The sequence below is a fragment of the Engystomops pustulosus genome, chromosome 4, assembly GCF_040894005.1.
Source record: "Engystomops pustulosus chromosome 4, aEngPut4.maternal, whole genome shotgun sequence".
Classification (NCBI taxonomy): domain Eukaryota; kingdom Metazoa; phylum Chordata; class Amphibia; order Anura; family Leptodactylidae; genus Engystomops; species Engystomops pustulosus.
In genome coordinates this window covers 153,448,337-153,469,625 of record NC_092414.1, presented here as the reverse complement: position 1 = coordinate 153,469,625, position 21,289 = coordinate 153,448,337, and the positions used below count along the sequence as shown (strand labels likewise).

Genomic DNA, 21,289 nt, shown 5'->3' with positions numbered 1-21,289 from the left:
GAGTGGTATTATTGCTATGTCTGTATGCTTCATATATCCTTCATATTTCCACTGCTAACCTGGCAATGTATCTCCTGTTGTACAACAAAGTCCAAAATTAGGCCATAAGCAACAAGTATTCTCACCCCCTTCACCCTGACACAAATACCGTATATACTCGTGTATAATCCGAGTTTTTCAGCACAAAAAATGTGCTGAAAAACCTCACCTATTCTTATACACGGGTCAATAAAAAAAAATAAACTTACATGCTCACTCTCCGGCGTCCCCAATGCTCGTTGCGGCTCCGGATCCTCGTCACGGCTCCCCATGCTCTTCGCAGCTCCTGGCAGCTCCTCTTCTTTCTTCTCTGTGCTGTAATTATCCGGCAGAGTCGCGTCCGTGCAATCTGCCGGCCGCTGATGACATCATAGTGGGCTAGCTGTATAGTACATGGGGCTAGCTGGCTGTATAGTATATGGAGCTGGCTAGCTGTATAGTACATAGGCGGGCTGTATACTCCATGGGACTGGCTGGCTGTATACTACTGGGGGCTGGCTGGCTGTATACTCCATGGGACTGGCTGGCTGTATACTACTGGGGGCTGGCTGGCTGTATACTCCATGGGGCTGGCTGGCTGTATACTACTGGGGGCTGGCTGGCTGTATAATACATGGGGGCTGGCTGTATACCTCTGGGGGCTGGCTGGCTGTATTCTACATGGGGCTGGCGGGCTGTATACTACTGGGGGCTGGCTGGCTGTATACTACTGGGGGCTAGCTGGCTGTATACTACAGGGGCTGGCTGGCTATATACTACAAGGGCTGGCTAGTTATATACTGGGGGGGGGGGCTGTGACCAATGCATTTCCCACCCTAGGCTTATACTCGAGTCATTAGGTTTTCCCAGTTTTTGGTGGTAAAATTAAGGGTCTCGGCTTATACTCGGGTTGGCTTATACTCGAGTATATACGGTAATCAAATATACTTTACTACTTGCTTACAGTTTCTAAAAATCTCACCATAAAAGGTCTTCGATCAGGAATTCTCGGGCCCCCTCCCCTTTCGTCCCAATGCACATTAACATCAGGCTCCATAGTACATACTGAACATATCACCGTCCTAAACATTAGAAGGTGACCAGTGACTACAGTACTGATCAGCCACAGGCATAGGTGGCGTCTAGACACTTATAGGTGACAATTGTTCTACTTCCGTTTCAGAACTTGTAGGTTGACTCCTCCCAGTCGTGACTTATTGGTGCTCTATTTACCACCAGACTTCACCTTCTTGCATCTCCACAATATGCAACTAGAAAATAGCACAGTCACATACAGAATAACACAACTTACCAAGCTGTACCCATTGTATAAATAAATTATAAAAAATATCCTATGAAATAAAATATATTCCACGGCCACAAAATGATTGACTATATAGCTACACGTTCCCCTTTAACTATAAGAATCCAATACATTTAATCCATTTAATCCATATTCTGAGTCATATACAATTATTTCATTTGAAATAATTTTGACCACTTGAAGTGCCTGTGTCCCAATAATTCTATATTGTGTTCTGGTAAGGAATTATATTTTATGCAGTGCCCCTCTAGTTTTATAAATAAAGCCCACCATAATGAATTATAGTAAGCATAGTTCCCCCTCCACTATCGATTATACTAAAGGAGTGGTATTTCCTTTATGCACTAAGGAGAACCACCACCAGAGGGTATCACATGCATCCGATGCCCTCTGGTGGTGGATCTCCTTGGTGCACAAAGGAAAGACCACCCATAATAGAGGCTTCCTTGTCTATCCTAGTAATGCATGTGTACTCTAGTGGTGGCTCAAAATTGCTGTGGAACTGATCACAAACAATACAATAAGTCTCCACATAACAGAGACTAAATATAGTATTCACATGACACATGATTAGTAGAGTTCCAGCCCATGAATACTTCACTCTTATGACTCTCCTCATTCAGTCCATTGCAGTCTCCTATTAAATGTGCATCCAGTCACATGCAAACAATTATCCCTTATCAACAAATCTACTATCCGAAAGCATAAATTTGAATATATAAAATATAATGTGGCACATTTACTTACCCGATCCCTGCGCAATCCCCGATCCGGACTGTCCAACGAGGATGTACTCTGCCGCGATTCATGAAGATTGTGCTCCCGATATCCTGCATGTGTCGCTTCCCCGATAAGGTCCGCCGGAGTTCACCTTCATCTTCTTTCTGGTGCCTGTAAGTGCTTGGCTTGCGACACAAATTTTAAAGTTAAATCCTGTGGTTTGTCGCGTGGGTCGTCCAATGGTACGCCCCCCTCCCCCCGATTTGTGACGCATGAAAGCCGGCGCCAAAATCCGATCACGTGCGCCAAAAACCCCTTTTAAATCCCTGTTCCAGCGGCACAAAAATCGTCGGGATGTCCGACGAAAGTGCGGTCCGCAGGGTCTTTAGTAAATAAGCCCCAATATGTTACATAATATAAAGAACAAACATCAGAGTCAGCAGTAACAGTTATCTTTCTCATAAAGGCCTATAGCACATCACAAATAGATCTGCAATCTCCTGTCCCTTGTGCTACATACAATAAAACAAATGACTGCGGTTGTATCATTGCTGTAATGATTGTCTAGTACAACATCTTCTTCCCTTCAACCTTCCAATTCCAAGGGAGGAGTAATAATTTTATTACAAAAAGTCACAAATCAGATGCAAATACAAAGCAAAGGGAAAACTGAAGTTAAATCTAGTGACTAAATGACATTATCTGATGCACATAAATTACGCGGTGTTAATGAATATCTAATCTTCATTATTTCATTCTCTAATTAAAAAGAAACTGCCAGCAGTCTCATAAGTAAAACAAATGAAATCCACATTTCCTGCTCAAGCTAATTTATTTGTTGTTTACCAGCAGTGGGTTTTATTTCAGGGCTTCAGTGCGACACTTTGATCTGTTTTCTGTAGTTGTATCACATCAAATTACAGCGGTGACAGTTCAGCATGCTTGGCCCGTGTAACATGATGCATTCTGGGATTGGTACACCAGAGAAAAATGACTGCCAAGACGCCTCTGTCTGCTGCAGAGAAAATCCTTTTATTTCATGATGAATGTTTTATTTCATTAACCTGAATCCCCATGTTTGATGGGAGGTGGAGTTCGGAAACTGATAACTAAATGTGCTGAAGATCTTTTGTTTAAGGGGACACTCCAGAAATATGCAAATCTAGCTTAACCAGCTTCTGTAATGATCCCTATGTGCATCATACATTCACTCTGTCCTTAGTATAATTGGTCCTAAAAGGGGTTTTCCCGCAAATCAAAGGCCCTGTGGATAGGGCCTAACTTGCTGATCAGTGAGGATCTCAGTGATGAAACCCCCACTGATCACAAAATAAGGGGTCCCAGTTACCTCAGTAGAACCCCTCATCACTCCAGGAGAGTAATGGGCGGCCGCATAACCATTCTACTCCATACATCTCAATGGAGCCAACGGAAATTTGTGAGCACCGCGTTCGGCAACCTCCGTCAGCTCCATAGAGATGAATGGAGCAGAATGGCCATGTGAGGCCGTCTGCTCCATTACTCTCCCAGAGCGACGAGGGGTCCGACAGAGGAAACTGATACCCCATCGGACCCCTAGTTTTCAAGATCTGTGGGGGTCTCATCACTAAGACCTCTACCGATCAACAAGTTGGGCCTTATCCTGTGGATAGGGCCTAACTTCATTCATGGGAAAACTCCATGTTATGTAATTTTAGTAATTGCCCCTGTAAGGCCAACTTTCATGTGCACTTGTATCACTTGTATTTGTTACTACAGAACTACCGTATAACCAGGGGCATAACGATCAAGGTCACAGGGTCTCAGGGCCCGCAGGTGGAGGCAGCTCACATCTGCCCAAGGTAGATTTTACAGATCACAAATATTTTATGATGTTTCGTTCATCTCGACCTTTGTCAAGTGAGAGCTGGCTAAAGCAGCTATAGCCAGATCTCACTTGACAAAGGTCGAAATGACCGAAACATCATAAAATATTTGTGACCTGTAAAATATATTTCTTGTATTCATACACTGCGGTGAAAGCTCTGCTATGTGATACATTCACTGGAATAAAATCATAAAACTTCATTTTGGTGTGTGCCATGTTCTCTATATGAATTAAAGTGGATTGATGATCCTACATGGAGCACCACCCCTCAACAAAGTGTGCGGTCACTATTGTTCTACGGATCTGCCGGAGGTAGGTCCTCCACCACTTAGGATGGCGTCAGAAACAGTGTCAGCATCGCATCGGCCTCGTCGTTATAAGTAAAAGTCAAGAGTAAATGCCTCTGCTTGTGGCCTCTCTTTGACCCAGGTACAGTGTGAGCAATGATGGCATAACGCACGCCTGCATCAATCAGCAGAAGTGCAAGCAGAAGAGGGAGCCCCAGGATCACTGACAGATGGGAAGTAAGTACTGATTTTATTTTATTTTTTTCGTTTTTTTTGTACTGGCCACTAATGAGGGGTACTACTATTAAATATTAGGGGTGCCCCCATGAATTGAGGATGATACTATTGGATATGAGGGGTGCTGCTTTTAGATAATGGGTGCTTGGTTTACAGTACTTCATCCTGGTGGTAGATGTCCTTTAAGCCTCTGCCTAAAACCATACTAGAAAAGTTATTATAGATTCAACACTTCATCTAGAGACTATACCCATGAATAAGGCACTTACACCTCAGACTTAAACAGTACTAAATATTTTAATGATAATTATGTAGAATCATTGTAATAAGGTCACAAGTAATGGCTCATTGAGCTGATCCAAATTATATGCTACAGCAACAAAGAACGAGGAGACTGCTTTATGGCCAACATAAGGGAATAATCTAAAGATAGAATGAAGAGCTAGGTTTATTGCCCGACTTTAAGCTTTATGTCTACAGTGAAAGTCAGCTTTAGTCTTTTAGCATTTTTCTCTTTACAGCAATTAGCTTTAATCATCAGCCATCAGATAAAGCAGAGTAAGATAACACTGAGGCCATAAACTGAAGATTTCTGTAAAACAGGATTTTTATATTTTAGATGTAGCGTATTTTGATGCACTCTTGCAGAACTGTGTATTTATGCTATTCTATTCTGCAATACTGCACATCCAAGCCTCGCTGAGAACAGAAATGTCCATGTTTTACATGGCACCACTAAAAATAGTAACAGAATGTTAAGAATTACATCTGGGGACAATACTTTAGATTGGTTGTACATGGTCATTATATAGTCACATTTTAGCCCCAATCACCTAGAAAGTGCAGGGACAAGATTTCCGGCACTCCAGGCTGCTGCACCTCCCTCTCCCATGCTTTTTGCCTATTATGTCTTCCCAGCGTGTCAAGACTAGCGGAGGACAGCAAAGATGAAGAAGAGCTGAGGTGAGTATTTCTAGGTTTTTTAGATTTTTTTTCAGTGGTTGATTTCCTTTAAAGGGTTATTCCAGGAATCAGAATAATTCATAAACAATTGGTCCTTAAAATATAAGCTAATATGTGATTAGTTGTTATTTAAAATGTTTCTCCCCTTAGCAGAAAAATGCTGGTGACATTCACTGTAATGGAGAAATAAAATGCTACTGGCCCTTTAATCAGTCCGTTGCTTTTCTCCACAAGGAGCAGAGACAGGACAGAAGATGGCCGCTGGTTACATGTCCACATCACATGTTTTTCAACTGCCTGGGCAGGTCATGTGGTCATCACTATGTTTGGCTGAATTTTGGTTTGTTTGGCTGAATTTTGGAAATTTGGTTGAATTTTGCCACCCTTTTTCTGTGTAATGTTTCTTGCAATTCTCCTCATGAAAATAATGCCATCAGATTGGTGGTTAGGCAAGATCAGTTGTGATTGGTAATCAGCTGGGTCAATGGCATTCATGTTTCCAGGTGAAATATTGCTGGCGGTCAGCTGATTGGCAGCTGGCCGCTCTCACTTACAAATATAAGCAGCCATCAGCTGGGGTTCTGGACAAGTTCTTCATGACAAGTTCTTCACCTTCAGAGAGCAGCGGACGGTGACAAGAGGGACGACTTTCTGCTGGAGCTGATGAAGAGGAAAGCCCTGGAAGAAGGAGGAGAAGAATGGCTCCAGACCTGCTAAAGAAGCTCACCGCCGGAGATGGAAGATCCTGCTGGCGCATTGCACAGAGCTTCCTTAGCCCCAGCAGGTATAGCCATTGGGGATATAATGCCCTGGGAGCCGGCACCAGAAGAGGAAGAAATGGGGCTATCGCAGAGGCAGCCGAGCACGGCAGGCAGAAGTGGTGCAGAGCCGGAACTTCCGGTGAAGAGATCGCGGAGGAGTTGGAGTGCATACACTCTGACCCCCGATAGCAGCCGGCAGAGGTCTGCCTCAGCAAAAGAGCAGGTGTGGACCCAGGGAAGGACCTCTAGCCGGCTGCCTACTGAGTGTCTTGAGGGGGCTGAGCCAGCTCACAGGAGGCGGGCCTCGGCAGCAGGGGAGGAGACCCAGCGTCAAGCTCTATCAGCAGGCCGCAGGGAGGGCGTCTCCAGGCTGGAGGTGTGCCCTGAGGTAGTGGATCTGGATGGCACCAGCAGTAACGCAATGTCTGGCCAGCAGATGGCAACCAGTCACCCGTCAGATTCCTCTGGCCCCAGTCAGGAGGCTGCAGGTGTGGGTGAGAACTCAGATAATGATAATGTTGAACTATTTCATTCCTTTTTGAAATTTATGAGAAATCAGCCAGCTGCAGCATCCATAGGTCGCAAAATGCTTCTCCTATGAATAGAGCGGTAGTTATGCCTAATGTTGAAAATGGTTTTGGTGTAGTAGTGACATCTTTGAAAGCAACATGTGAAGTTTCTCCAGTAGGTTTTCATCTAGCAGCTTCTATTAAGGAGCAAATTTGGAGAAACAAATTTATTGATTTATTGTCTCTCTTTCCATCCTCAAAGGAACATTTAAAACAAGATAATAAAAAGGATGACAAAAATGATAATGAAAGGAGACGCAGGTTTCCTAGAAATATTTTTAATTGTATGCAAGGTTTTTTCATTTATTCGCGATTCTCACTGAGAAGTTCCCAAGTAAAGCAATGGGTCTTTTTCAACATGCTGATATTATACTTCATGCATATCGCAATTTGGCGGTATGGCTTGTTATAGCTATGACCAATCTTTTAGACAAAAGTTAGCAGTGTATCCCCTAGTGCAATGGGGGATAAAGGATAAAGGTATTTGGGTCTTAACCCCTTAACGCTCTGCACCATAGCTCTACGGCGCAGAGGTATAAGGCCCCTTCTCCACTGGCGTTTTTCACGCGCGAGTTCTGCGCGTGCATTTGACGCTCAGAACTCGCATTGCACTCTGTCCCATTGTATTCAATGGGTCTTTCTCCATTTGCGTGGTTTTCAACGCGCGTGCTTGCGTTCGTTTGCACGCGCGTCAAAATCGCAGCATGCTCTATTTTTGCGAGTCACGCGCAATTTTCACGCCCCATTCAAGTCTATGGAGATGCATCAAGAACGCATTGCACTCGCAATCATTGCAAGTGCAATGCGAGTGCAATGCGTTTTAAACGTAAGGGTTGCTAGGTGACCAGTATAACAGTATTTCCCCTGCTCGCGAACGATCATTTAATTAAAAAAACACAATGAAGAACAGTGAAGAATAGAATAAAACCAGTGAACACAGTGAACACAGTGACCACAGGATCATTTAAGAGAAAAACACAGTGCAGAACACAGTGCAGAATAGATTACAGATGTTCGGCACATCTGCTTACTTGTCGGGAGATACGCGCGGAGCGGTGCGAACAAAATAGCATGTGAAGAACAATATATATGTGTGTAAAGAACACATTGCAGATGTTTCCATACATCTGCAATGTCTTCTTCACACATATATATTGTTCTTCACATGCTATTTTGTTCGCACCGCTCCGCGCGTATCTCCCGACAAGTAAGCAGATGTGCCGAACATCTGTAATCTATTCTGCACTGTGTTCTGCACTGTGTTTTTCTCTTAAATGATCCTGTGGTCACTGTTTTCACTGTGTTCACTGGTTTTATTCTATTCTTCAATGTTCTTCACATCTGCTAACTTGTCGGGAGATAATATACGCGCGCGGAACAGTGAAGAATAGATCGCAGATGTTTGCAACTTATCAGAAGACATTATTTTTCAATTAAATAAAACATTTTATTCCCGAACCTTGGTCCCTTTGAAAAAGTCCCATTGACTTAAAAAAACGCGTGTGAAAAACGCACCGAAAACGCAAAAAAACGCGAACAAAAATGAAACAAAAACGCAGCAAAAACGTCAGTTTTTCACGCATTGCACCCTGACGTGAAACGCAACGCTAGTGTGCAAGAGGCCTAAGGGATGTATGAAGAGGGCTCACGGGCTGAGTCCTCTTCATACAGAGGTGGGGGTCATACATTTGATAATGCAGTTTCCTTACTAAGAAAGCATGGCAGGATGGCATTACTTGCCAGGGCGGATATAAAAATCAGCTTTTAGGTAACTTCCAGTACACCCTAATGGTTTTAATTCTTTGGGCTTTAAGTTTAATAATGAATATTATTTTGATAAGTGTTTGCCAATGGGTTTCTCCATGTTCTGCAGCTATTTTGAAACTTTTTCTTCCTTCCTTCCGTGGTCTGTCGAACGGGAAGTCTCTCTGGGTATTACTTTACACTACTTGGACGATTTTTTGTTTATTGGGTCTTCTGAATCCTCTATTTTTTAAGTTACTGTTAAAATTTCATGAGTTAATAAAGTTGGTCGGTGTTCATATTGCAAATGAAAAAACAGTTTTTTCCTGCCATGCTTTAGAATTCTTAGGCATTGTCATTAAAACTGTTGATTGCCAAATTGTAAATTGGAAAAAATGAAATCAATATTGATTCTGTTTTTAGCAAAGAAGAAAGTGTCTTTGCAGGAGATACAGTCACTGCTGGGTTTATTGAATTTTGCCACTAGAATTATTCCAATGGCCAGGGTTTTTAATAGTAGACCTTTTTTTTCTACACGGGGCTTAAAGTCCCCACACACCCATATCAGATTGTCTCGTACTTTGAAGGAAGATTTGAGTGTGTGGCTCGAATTTTAATATAAGTTCAATGGACATAGCTGCTGGCAATATGAATTTGAGGATTCTTCTGCATTGTCTTTGTTTACGGATGCGTCAGGTAGCATTGGCTATGGGGCTTTTTGGAATGGTCAATGGTCAGCAGAAAAGTGGCCTGATTCATGGGTTCAGAATAAGGTTGTTTGGAATATTTTGTTACTTGAATTATTTCCAGTTATTGTATCAATGGTAATATGGGCAGATATTTTAAGAACAAAAGGATATTGTTACACTCCGACAACCAAGGTGTGGTTTATGCTGTTAACACTTTATCTTCTAAATGTGACATGACTGTTAAGCTGCTTAGGTGCCTTGTTTTGTGTTGTCTTAACTTTAATATATGGTTGAAAGCCAAATATGTGCCGGGTGTATCAAATGTGATAGCTGACTCTCGATTTCAGTTCACAAAGTTTCATCAATTGGTGCCAGAGGCGAAGTTGGAAGGTATTCCTTGTCCTATGCATCTGCAGAGCTTCATCAGATCCTAATACATGGGCTGAGTATTCAGCTGCATGGGGGGAATGGGTGGAGTTTTGTACTTCCTTGAAGGTTGATTATTTTCAGGAGGATACGTGTTTGAGTTTATTATTTGTTTGCGACAGTTAGCATACTCTTCTATCGTGAAAATGTTAGCTGGTACATCTTTTTTTCTTCAAATTAGTGGATAAATGTCCTCCGAATTAGCATTTTACAGTCAAACAGATGTTAAAAGGGCATCGCCGCTTATCAACAGTACAAGATAATAGTAGGCCCATCTCTGTGGACCTTTTGTTACAAATAATTAAATTCTTGCCTAGGGTTTGTAGGGATGATTTTGAAGTTACCTTGTTTCGATTGGAATTTGTGTTGACTTTCTTTGCAGCTTTGGGAAAATCTAAGACAAATTAGCAAAGTAAGGGTAAATGGATTACATTGTTTAGGTTAGATAATCATAAGCTATGTCCGGTTTTTCATAAAAGCAATTGGCTTGCTGTTAGACCAGCTGAATCGGGTCCCTTATTATTACATAAGGATTTGTCTCATGTCACGGTTTATCAATTTAATGCGGTATTGAAAAAGTGTATGATGGGCATGGGTTTAGGTGATTTAAAATTTTCATCCCATTCTTTTCGCATTGGTGCAGCAAATGAGGGAGCCCGGTTAGGTCTTAATGACTCTATGATAAGACAAATTGGTAGATGGGAGTCCATTCTCCTATGTGAGACCTAACGTACTGTTTTACAAATAATATTTCGTTTTTTAGGTTCCAGGATAGTTATTTAGATAGTGGGACACATATTTTTTGGGCACAGAAAAGAGCTGGAAGAAGGTGCTAATCAGAAAATTTGTCTTTTGATCCTAAATCATTTAATGTGTTATGGTTTGTTATTAGAAGTTTGAGGTGGAAAAGACTGAAGTAAAAAAATTATTGCAACTATGGCCTAGTCCACATGTTTTTATCCTAACTCTAGGTGGAAATGATTTGGGTAGGGTCAAGACATTGGACTTAATATGGAAAAAATGAAAAAAGATAAAGGTAGTCCCCGGGTTACGTACAAGATAGGAGACCGCAGCGTGTAAGGGCTTAATACCCGCAATCGGAGGAATGTCCGATCGCGGGTGTTAGAGGTGGGTGTCAGCCTCATGTGGTCAGATACATAAATAAGGTAAAATTTGCTATTATTAAGAGACTAAAATACCTGAGATGATGTCACTCTGGTCACATGACATGAACTGTGACCAGTAAGGAGGCATAAGGCATGGGGAGGATTAGATGGCTCAGTACCGTTCTTCTGGCACAGTAGAATGATTTTAAAAGTTGATTTTAGAAGGAAGGAGACCATGGATTACAAATATAAGATGACCCCAGTCACAGTGTCTGGATCTATGAGTCCCTGGTTTTTCATACTTGATTTTGATGGTAGATTTCCTATAACCCCTTACTGACGTATTAGTATTAGCTGAGCCCTCTCCATACAAGGTGAGCATTTGCTGCATATTGCTATAATCAATCGCGGATGTTAACCCTTCAATCGCCAATGGCAATGCTCATGGGTGCCCCCACCTTGGCTTCAATTGACGCTCCCCGTGACATCATCGGAGAGTGGGATCTGTTGCTATGACAGCCTTGGGTCTTTGTAAGATCCAAGTGTGTATAGTTTTTGATAATTTGTTACGGAAAGTGGCGGCAAAATGTCCAAACCCTACTTTTTGGACATTTTGCACGAAAAAATTTTGTAAAAAGTGATCAAAGGGTTGTACAGTCCTCAAAATGGTAGCAATGAGATATTTAGCAGTAGAGGTATTTATCCCCTATGGAGCAGCTAACTTGCTCTGTTGACCCTTCCTTCCGGGACCAAGTCCTAAGTTTTTGTGTTTCCATTTTTTCACATTCAAAAAAACATAACTTTTCCATTTATAGAACCTTTATGAGGGCTTATTATCTTATAACAGCTTCATTGAGTGGTCCAGATGACACATCCTCTTTAGATTTCCTCTGTCTTCATAAAAACTAAATAACTGCAAAAATGTAAATTCCCATAAAGCAACTAAATACAAATATCTGCATTCATTCCAGAGTGTGCAACGTTCATACAAACAAACCTCCATGGGAATCATCTTTTTATCTATAGTTTGCCAATGTAATTTTTATCCCAGCATTCCTGCCCACAAAAGGCTTATCTGCTTTCTCTCTATAAGTGATTCTACGTATATGACAATTCACCAGGGTCTAAAATGATTTCACAATTAACAGATTAATGAGATCCATTTACCCAGTAAAATGGATGCTAGCATAATACTGCCCCCTGCTGTATGCATCCAGAAATAAATATTTTTTCAGTCTGTAGAACACATCAGATTTATCTCAATTTTGTATAAAATTCAAGAAAGATGCAGGCAGTCCACAACTTAAGGACACCCAACTTACAGATGACCCCTAATTACAGACGGATCTCTCTGCCCCCTGTGACCTCTGGAGAAACTTTCTGGATGCTTTACTTTAGCCCCAGGCTGCAATAATCGGCTGTAAGGTGTCTGTAATGAAGTTTTATTGATAATCCTTGTTCCCATGGAACAACTTAAGAACAAACCTAAAGAACCTATATTGTACGTAACCCGGTGACTGCCTTGTATTTGAATAAGCACATATCACTCTGACTAACCACTTGAATGAATTGCACCATTGACCTATAATCCTGTTGCCCTTATGAAGAATGGCTTGGAGATCTGCTGTATTCCCAGATTTCCTTGCCTACAGCCACTAAAATATGAGGAATCTCATCTCACCAACTACACAGATGGGCACTTTCCCCTGCAACAACAAAAGATGCAAGACTTGTGCTCATGTTCTATCATCAAGCACAGTCCAAATCCTCAACACACAACAGGACTATAAAATCCCGGGCACATTCTCCTGCAGATCCTCCAATGTTGTGTACATAATAATTTTGTAGCTGCGCACTGAAGATACCTGGTAGAAGGATCAAAGAGGCTACTGGGGCCTGGAGTAGCCGCACAGTGTAGCCTCAGCTCCAAATACTCCATGCTCCCGTAGCCTCTTTAGAAAATGTGCATATTACCCCGATTAAAGATTAGCAAAGATAGAGTGGGGGGTAAAGGATTAGCCCTAAAAAGGGCTATCCTTATATACATTAGATGCACCTACCACAGGATCTACCTTAATAGGTAGATCCGCAGCGGTAGGTCTCCTTTAAGATTTGATCTATCCACTGTGGTTTCCACTTGTCTGGTCAAATGAGACCAAAATTGTACTCTTTGGATGCCATAATACACATCATGTTTGGAGGCCGAACTGCTTATCACCCAAAAGACCCTACCAAATGGATGGATGGACAGATGTAAAAAGGCTTTCTTGCTAAAAATCTGCTGCCATCTACCAAGATGAAGGAACAAGCTGACCTGAATCCAGTAGAAAAAAAAAATACACAGAGCCTTCAGGATTGAAGACAGAAAGCCGATGCAGAAGAAATAAGGGGCAGAAAGATGGCATAAGATAAGCTGCTTTACTTCGTAAACTATAGCATTAACTTAATTATCACCCGCTGTATTCATTCTGAATAAAAAGAAATGCTTTAAAGTGATTTTTAGCTTTAAAGAAATGAGGATTATGGGGCAGCAAGGAGCTAGAAAGAATCTCCTTAGCACAGGTGATATGAGGTACATTATGAACCTTCTATTCAACGTGACACTAACAACCAAAACTTTTTCATTTGTGCTTACTGTACATGACTGGGCTCAAATTTTAATGAGACAATACCAATGTTTTTATGGAAAAAAAGAGCCCCAAAGGATTCAAGGTATCATACAGAGAATATTTTTTATGATCTGACAAATATCCAATACTTTCCCTAACTGAAGAAGTGGGAAAAATAAGCGTCAAGGGTCACACAAGGCCTATAAAAAGTATTTAGTCTGGTCCTGTCAAAGGTAGCAGGCCAGTCATGTGGTCATCATTCTAATTAGCTCCTAATGTCCCTTGAAGTTGTTCTCCTGCGCCCTACCAGAAAAGAACAGACCACTCCTCCTCACAGAAGGATTTTTCCTGTTCCAATTCCCACATTTTAGTGTATGGGAGTTCTGACCTAATGCAGTTACCCAATAGGAGACCATATATAGTGGAGCTCTAGAGGAATCGCCACATTGGAGGCACATAACTGTTCAAATGGGGAAGATTTAGCTTATTTTATATGTGTCAAGTACTGCAGTTTCTATAAGGCTGGTCGGCACTCGGTGACTCTTCCCTCGTGCTCGTGGATAAGTGTCTAGTTTCAATTGAAAGGAATGATCCTGGCACTTCGAGGTAGGTCAAAAATAAAATGTTTTTTAATTCACAAAATCTCACATGTAATACAGAACATATCGCAAACGCGTTTTTCGGCTGACGAAGGCTCGGGAGGAGCCGAAAAAACGCGTTTGCGATATGTTCTGTATTACATGTGAGATTTTGTGAATTAAAAAACATTTTATTTTTGACCTACCTCGAAGTGCCGGGATCATTCCTTTCAAGTACTGCAGTTACCATGGGGATGAGGCTAGAGTCTCAAAGCAGAAGCCTAAAGGGCAGTGTGCATTTTTCGCATGGTGGAGGGCCAGAAAACCACAGTGACATCCTGGTGGAAAGTCTGGGTTATGGGTTGTTGAGGTCATTGGACCATCCGTGGTAAATAAGCGTGCCTGTGCACTAATGTGCTTAAGTAATCGCTTGGGGAAGAGGGGGGATAAGGTTTGGTAAAGCAAGGAATGAAGGAAAAGGTGGAGAAGCCCTATCAGGGTACCTTTACAGGGAGGTGTGCAACTCTGAACACAAAAACATGTTATGTGACTAGCAGTGATAAACCTGAGTGTCGTACCCTGGATTCAGCTACTGGGGGGGGTTAATAAACACAAAGAAGAAATACATGTTGATCGTCTACATCACAACGTACCACAATTGTTTTATAGGATACACTCCGTGTGCGAGTGGAATAGCGATAGGCCAATATGGTACATTAAGGGGGACCATACAGGGGGAAGAGGAAATACAATGCTCATGAGTGAGGCTGGTCACCCAGCCCCAACATCAGTAGAGGTGGCCAAGGGAAGAACTAGGTTTTTGTATTGTAATAGATGCTGGAACTGCGAGTAAGGAAAAGTATTTAACAGATCTGTACATAAATAAACAAGCGCCATGAGGGACTAAAAATTTATTTCTCAGACTGACTGTACTGAAAAAGTCTTGATCCCAGATCTCTGGCTTCAGATGTGAAACTTGTGTTACAGTCCAAAGTGCTGTAAAAATGTTCCTGTATTGAAGTAAATCGCAGCTCAGTATGATGTGGGACTCCATTCCTTCCATGGCTAAGACGCATCTTCCATATCCACATCCTCTTGTAACTTCTGAACCATTTTGTCTTCCAACTTTTTCGCTTTTCCTGAAGAATACCAAAAAAAATTATAAATACAAAAAAATAGGTTGCCCAAGCGGAACACATAAACATGTGATATCCCTTTCTTATTTTATGTGCCTTGGAATATCACACAGTAAACAGAACAGCTGCTATTAGATGGTATTGGAACAGTGGCAGGCAAGTTACAAATTTATTGTATCTCCCCGATGCATTATATTTAACCCCTTATTGCCAAGGCCCTTTATTTTTTCGTTTTCATTTTTCACATTGAAAAATATGTAACTTTTTATTTTTAAAAAAACCAAATGCAATTAGGAACACCTTTGATATGTGATGAAAAAGAACTGTAACCAGCATGATGTATGGAACTTGTCTATGTTTTACTGTTGTACATACTTTGGTTATATGAAAATTGTCAACGATATTATCAAAAAAAAAAATCCAAATAGAGGAAATTGGTGAAAAAAGGCATTAGCGCCATTTTGTTGAGGGCTTGGATATTACGGCTTTCACAGTGCACCCCAAATAACATGTGTCCTTTATTCTTTGGGTCGGTACGATCACTGGGATAACAAATGTATATAGGTTTCATAGTGTTTTAATACATTAGAAAAAATTAAAACATTTTGTAAAAAAAATGCCTCAATTTGCTGTGTTACATGACATTTTTTGTGGAATGTAGTATCATTTTATCTGCTACCATTTTTTATACATTGCGAAAACATGGCGATTTTCCGTAATGGAGTTCAATGCCGGGACGGGCAAGTAGAATTTTTAGTTTTTGGCTTTTTATAGACAGTATATGGGGATTTTACCTATCATCTATTACAATGTGCCACTGTCTCATTGTAATTGATGGTATTAAGCTACACAGCCTTGGGTCTTACAAGATCGATGCCCAGTATTACATCATTGGGGAGAGGCAATCTTGGCAAATATGGCGCACCAGTGATCCACTGGTCTTGCGACTTACTACGGGCTAATACATATTATTTCCCTTGAGATAAAAACGTAACATTACCAAACACCTTACCTGCATGTGGTGCCCGGATAAGATGTATGTTCTGTTTGACTTCTTTGATATCCTGAGCTTTCTCCAGCTCTTTGCCTTTCTTTAGTCTAGAGAGAGAATGTACATTAAACTTTTGCCATGTTGTGATCCTTATAGACTGAAGAGTCAACTATGAAGCAGACGCATCCTTACCTGTTCATGATAAATTTCGCCTGGCGCTTCTGCTTGATCTCTTCTACTCTTCGCATTGCCTCAACTAAGAGGGAGAAAGGTAATATGTATCTTACAATTCACAAACTGAAGAACTGCATGGATGTTTACATATATACTATGGTGCCAAAACCATAATACCCAGGGTCTTATCTCACTGCGAAAAAGCTAAAGGACTGCATTAAGGTTTACTTATATACTTTGGTGCCAAGAATAACATATACATATATACATACATACATACATACATACATACATACATATATATTCTATAATACTCAGGCTCTGTGATTAAAATGATGGAATATTATCCTCTTGATTGCAAGGCACAAATAAAATAAAATACAAATCAGAAATATTTTGAAGAATAAGACATTACCAGTCTTGCTCCACAACTCCCTCTGGTATTTAATGGGCTCATTTCTTCTTTTTTCAAATTCAAATGAATTATCCTGTACAAAATAAAGTCACATGATCAGTAACACATTATAATCTGTATATAGGGCTTTAGAATGCTGGGATTTTTATATCAGATCACGTACAGCAACTACTAAGAATATATCTATTTATATAATGCGGTACAAGTAGGGCCATGTTCTTAAATAACGTCCAGTCGCTGCTTATTTTCATAGGAGGCAGGTGAACTAAACCCAACAGTAAAGCTCCCTCCACCTCTTCATGACCACTCAGCTTCGTGGTGACGTCCCTCAATGCTTATGTCACTTTTTTATATTCTCGCGCATGCACGGTGTGTTCCTATGATCTCGGTGCTGGCGCTGCACGTCTCTGACTTGCAAGAGGGAGCATAACATACATTTTTGGAAGAAGGGTGGAACATAAAAAAATTAAATAAGCAGCAAGTGGACATTATTAAAGTAAAGAACTGGGTACTTTTTGCTGGGTGGTACCAAGGTGATAAGTTAGACACATGTACTAGTTGTTTTTTTATATAAACAGTAGAAATACTATATCAGTGATGGCGAACCTTTTAGAGACAGAGTGCCCAAACTACAACCAAGACCCATTTGTCTATTGCAAAGTGCCAACACAGAAATGTAATAAGGGATTTACACTCCCTGCTCTGTCACAGCTACAATGATAATCCAGATCTGTCCACACCTTCCCACTCCTCCAGTAGTCCCAGATAGCCCTGTCACTTTAAAATAGCTCTGTGCACAGCAAGTCCTGGGCTGTCTGGGACTGCAGGAAGATACCTGGAGTCCTCTCTGGTGATGGCCTGGGTGCCCACAGAAAGGGCTCTGAGTGCCACCTCTGGCACCCGTGCCAAAGGTTCGCTACCACTGTACTATATTGTGGATGCGACAGCGTTCGAACTTAGAACTTACCACCGTAAGCTCTTTACCCGCCGCCTTTCTGAAGGCTTTGGTCCACCTGATCTTCCTGGGATTGCGCTTCTTCTTGAAGTTCTTGTGACATTTTGATCGACAGAACCTGAAAACCTTAAATAAAAAGATAGAATGAACCAAATATATCTCCTCTGTCCTAAATACAGAATTAAACAACACAAATTGAATACTACATTTTAATGACTACATATGCAAACCCTATAATTTTGTATCCAATAATCTCAGTTTTCAAACACTCAATCCACATCACATACCAAATACACAGGATGTGAAGCTGTTCTAACTGGACACCTATGGTCTACGCTATAAATAGGTGACGAACGTCTGTTCCAACCACTGGGATTCTCTGGAATCAAAACAGGGGTCTTCAAGTGCCTCATGTGACATGATCAGGGGTGTGCATTTGTGAACAACACTTCATTCACTTCAATCATAGTGACTGATCCTGCCCCTGTGGCCAGTGTAAGGGACAGCCTTCTTGAGCCAAACTCATTCCCTAACAGTGTCAGCACCCCACAGCCCGGGATGAAGTGTTGGCTCCTGTTCTCCATGCTATAAAGTCACACTGCTCAATCTTTACACCAGTTCTGAGCAGCAGTCCTGGAAGTGGATGGTTTATGCCTTGTGTTCTGTTGCTATGATCACAATCGCTGCTGGATGTACATTTATCACCAAACCTGCTTCTACCTCTAAAAGCTAGTCCCAAGTAAAGGGATACACTTCCGCTTTTCGCCAAAGCGGACAGTAGCCATTACGCATCATTACAGATTGTAAATATCCATGTATACATGCCCACAACATCCATATGATACACATATATACATACATACCCACAATAGCCATATGATATAGCCATGTATACATACCCACAATATACATATGATACACATATATACATACATACCCACAATATCCATATGACACATGTATGCATACCCAGCTATACCTGCATACACACATGTATGTACACATAACAATCCGTTCAATTCACACTATTTATAACAGTATTAATACATGAAGTGTGAGCAGCCCTCGGCCATGTGACTACTGCAGCTCCGCACTCAGCCATACACACGTGCTGCGGCGCCGCTCACCTTACAGTCATTCCTGACAAACATCATGCCGTGCCCCGGGTACACGGGCGCCGAGCAGAAGTAACACTTCTCGATCCTCATGCTGGTAGCTCAGCGCCGAGGCCCTGCTCCCCGGACCAGCACGAAACGTGAGAGGAAGTGACGTCACGGCGAGGCCGCTTTACTCAGCGACCAGAGCGTCTCTCAGGGAACTAACAAGAAGCGACATAGCACAGCGACACCCGGCGGTGTAAATTGATATAGCAATATGTGTGTCTACTGAGGCCGATAGAGATATAACACAACTCAATGTTCCCGCTGTGTAAGAACCGATTATAGAAAAAACATTCATGGATATAGAAGACTTTGTAAAATGTGCAACCAAAACAGATATTAGGTGAAAAAATTTGTGAAAGAAGTGTAAGGTTCCCCCTTGTGGGGGCTGTGATGTGTCTGTGGAGCTTGCAGTTAGTATGGCAGAGTTAGTATGGCAGAGTGGGTATGTTGCCCACTCAGAAGCTATAGAGTTAAATGTTTTAATTTAGCTATTTTTTCTTATTTAAACTGTTGTTTGCCTTTCACAATATCCTTGGCATATCTTACCGTCCTTCAGGCCTCTCTTGTTATTTATTTTGGTTTTATGAAGAAGCTTCTAGGAGCCATTGTGTAGATAAGCATGGCTGTAAACAAGGCCTATTCATTTTTTCCCAGAATGTGCTGGTAAAAAACATAATTGGCTAATAGAATCTAAGTGCCTTATCTCCTTCATACAACACCCCAAATGCTGATTTCTATGTGCTAAATACAGCTGTATTCTTTTGAAATAAACAGTGTGATTTGAGTGCATCTAAAGACCGGACTGTGTCTTTATTTTACTCTGTCATCTCGCTGCCGGCAGCAATCTCATCCTCCCTCAAAGGGTTAATTAGGACTCACCTTACAAAAGTCAAGAGGGCTGTTGGGGCCCTGCATAAAAATCCCTATCAATCTTTTAATGGCCAAGTAGACATCGTTCTGCAGTGCTTTACCGGCCATGCAGATGCTATGCTGTCCCTTCCTGAAATTAAAGCTGTATCATGCTTCTGGCATCTTCCTAGCCTGATATACAGCCTGGTATATCCATCATTCCTTCTTTTATATCATATTCAGCTTATCCTGAAGTGGGAGGGACTTCATATGAACCAGGACAGCATCTTTGTAATTGGCGAACCTGAAGTATGTATTAAGTCACATGCTTGTGACATCACCCAAGGTCCTCTTTTCCTGCACTCCTCTACTCCCACCCCCCACCCCCCCCCCCCCCCCCCCAACAAGCCTCCTCTCATCTCCAGCTGTCCTGTACAGACCCCCATGGTTACCAGGAAGCAATAGAGATTAGCCTTTGAGGACAAGGTAAAACCTCTGCTAGCAGTTTAATAACTACAGAACTACAGTTAGGCAAAAGTTTTTATATATTATAGTTGTTCTTTAAAGGAAAGTGTCATGCTGTAAGACTGCCCAAAGGTTACTTTAAGAACTTGTGGGTTGTCCTGCCATCACATTCACCTTGATATAGAAATACTGTGCAGGGCTGTAACTAGTAACCCTTGGGCTAGGGTGTGGTTAGGGACATGACTAGTGTGTGCCTTACATGGAAAATCGACGCACTACTCTCGCTGCCATTTTGTTCCTCTTTCTCATATGGAAAAGGTGGGAGGTATGGTACTGATATGTCATCTGTTTTGTTTCAGACTGTGAGGGGCAATTTGAGGATTTTCACTATAAATAAACAAGTAATTTGAATGCTCTTTTAGAGGATGAGGTAGAGCATTAAGGTAACACGTGTCACATGTGTCTCTGTTTCCACCCCCACCTTCTCCCCAAAGGGGGATGGTTCTATACACACACACGCACACACACGCTGGGTAGCATAGTGAAATGGGGCAAGACCATCCACCACGGACTAAATCATCAAATATTTATAGCCCTTTTTTCTGAGACTGCGGAACTCAGTAAAATCGGTGTGCTGTTTCCCTACAGAGGCAGAGAAGTTGGGGTAGAAGGAGACCCTGCTGTTTTTGTACAAGATTTCCCCTTTACCACGAACTGTTCGCATCGCAAAAAAGTCTCTGTCCCTGATGTGCAGTAGATGAGGAAAGGACAAGGTGAGTTCCCAGGGGCACCCGGGCAAGATGGGACCCAATGGGCCTTTTCCACTGTGAAGTAGGGGGAGAAGGTAGCAGGTGGTAAAAGGTTTCACAGCCAGTTCTCCAGCAAGGACACAGAATCAGTCCCCTTAACTTGCTTGGGCAGCACCACAATCTGGACATTAATATGCAGTTTTCGGCAACCCTTTCAATAGGCTGTATGCTTCAGAGGCTGGCAGACTATATACTGGGAGGCTGTAACCAATGCATTTCCCACCCTCGGCTTATACTCGAGTCAATAGGTTTTCCCAGTTTTTTGTGTTGAAATTAGGGGTCTCGGCTTATAATCGGGTCGGCTTATACTCGAGTATATACGGTAGTATTTTTTATGAATATTTATTCATATTTTTGTGTGTATGTGAGTTTTTACTTTATAGGTCCCCCATGAGGTCACATTTTCACAGTTTTTTCTTTTACAAGTATTACAAG

At 41.7% G+C, this 21,289-nt stretch overlaps 2 protein-coding genes across 3 annotated transcripts in view; both read right to left on the bottom strand.

Moving 5' to 3' along the window:
- Positions 1 to 21,289, bottom strand: part of PIGBOS1 (PIGB opposite strand 1) — a 229,348-nt gene that overhangs the window by 141,356 nt on the left and 66,703 nt on the right. The window lies entirely within an intron of this gene.
- On the bottom strand, positions 14,794 to 18,856 carry RSL24D1 (ribosomal L24 domain containing 1). Its single transcript, XM_072148172.1, has 6 exons — positions 18,696 to 18,856; positions 17,581 to 17,694; positions 16,614 to 16,686; positions 16,217 to 16,280; positions 16,046 to 16,131; positions 14,794 to 15,036 (listed from the first exon to the last, which is right to left on the bottom strand). The coding sequence occupies exons 1-6, from the start codon at positions 18,774 to 18,776 to the stop codon at positions 14,963 to 14,965; spliced, it is 492 nt and encodes a 163-aa protein (XP_072004273.1). The 5' UTR covers positions 18,777 to 18,856; the 3' UTR covers positions 14,794 to 14,962.

What these genes read in the sequence shown, in the direction of transcription:
- RSL24D1 (XM_072148172.1), bottom strand. Translation starts at nt 18,776, where the DNA reads ATGAGGATCGAGAAGTGTTACTTCTGCTCGGCGCCCGTGTACCCGGGG. An exon ending in CGGGTAAAGAGCTTACGGTG is followed by an intron (nt 16,687 to 17,580) that starts GTAAGTTCTAAG and finishes TATTTTGTACAG; the next exon opens with GATAATTCATTTGAATTTGA. An exon ending in GCGAAATTTATCATGAACAG is followed by an intron (nt 16,132 to 16,216) that starts GTAAGGATGCGT and finishes TTCTCTCTCTAG; the next exon opens with ACTAAAGAAAGGCAAAGAGC.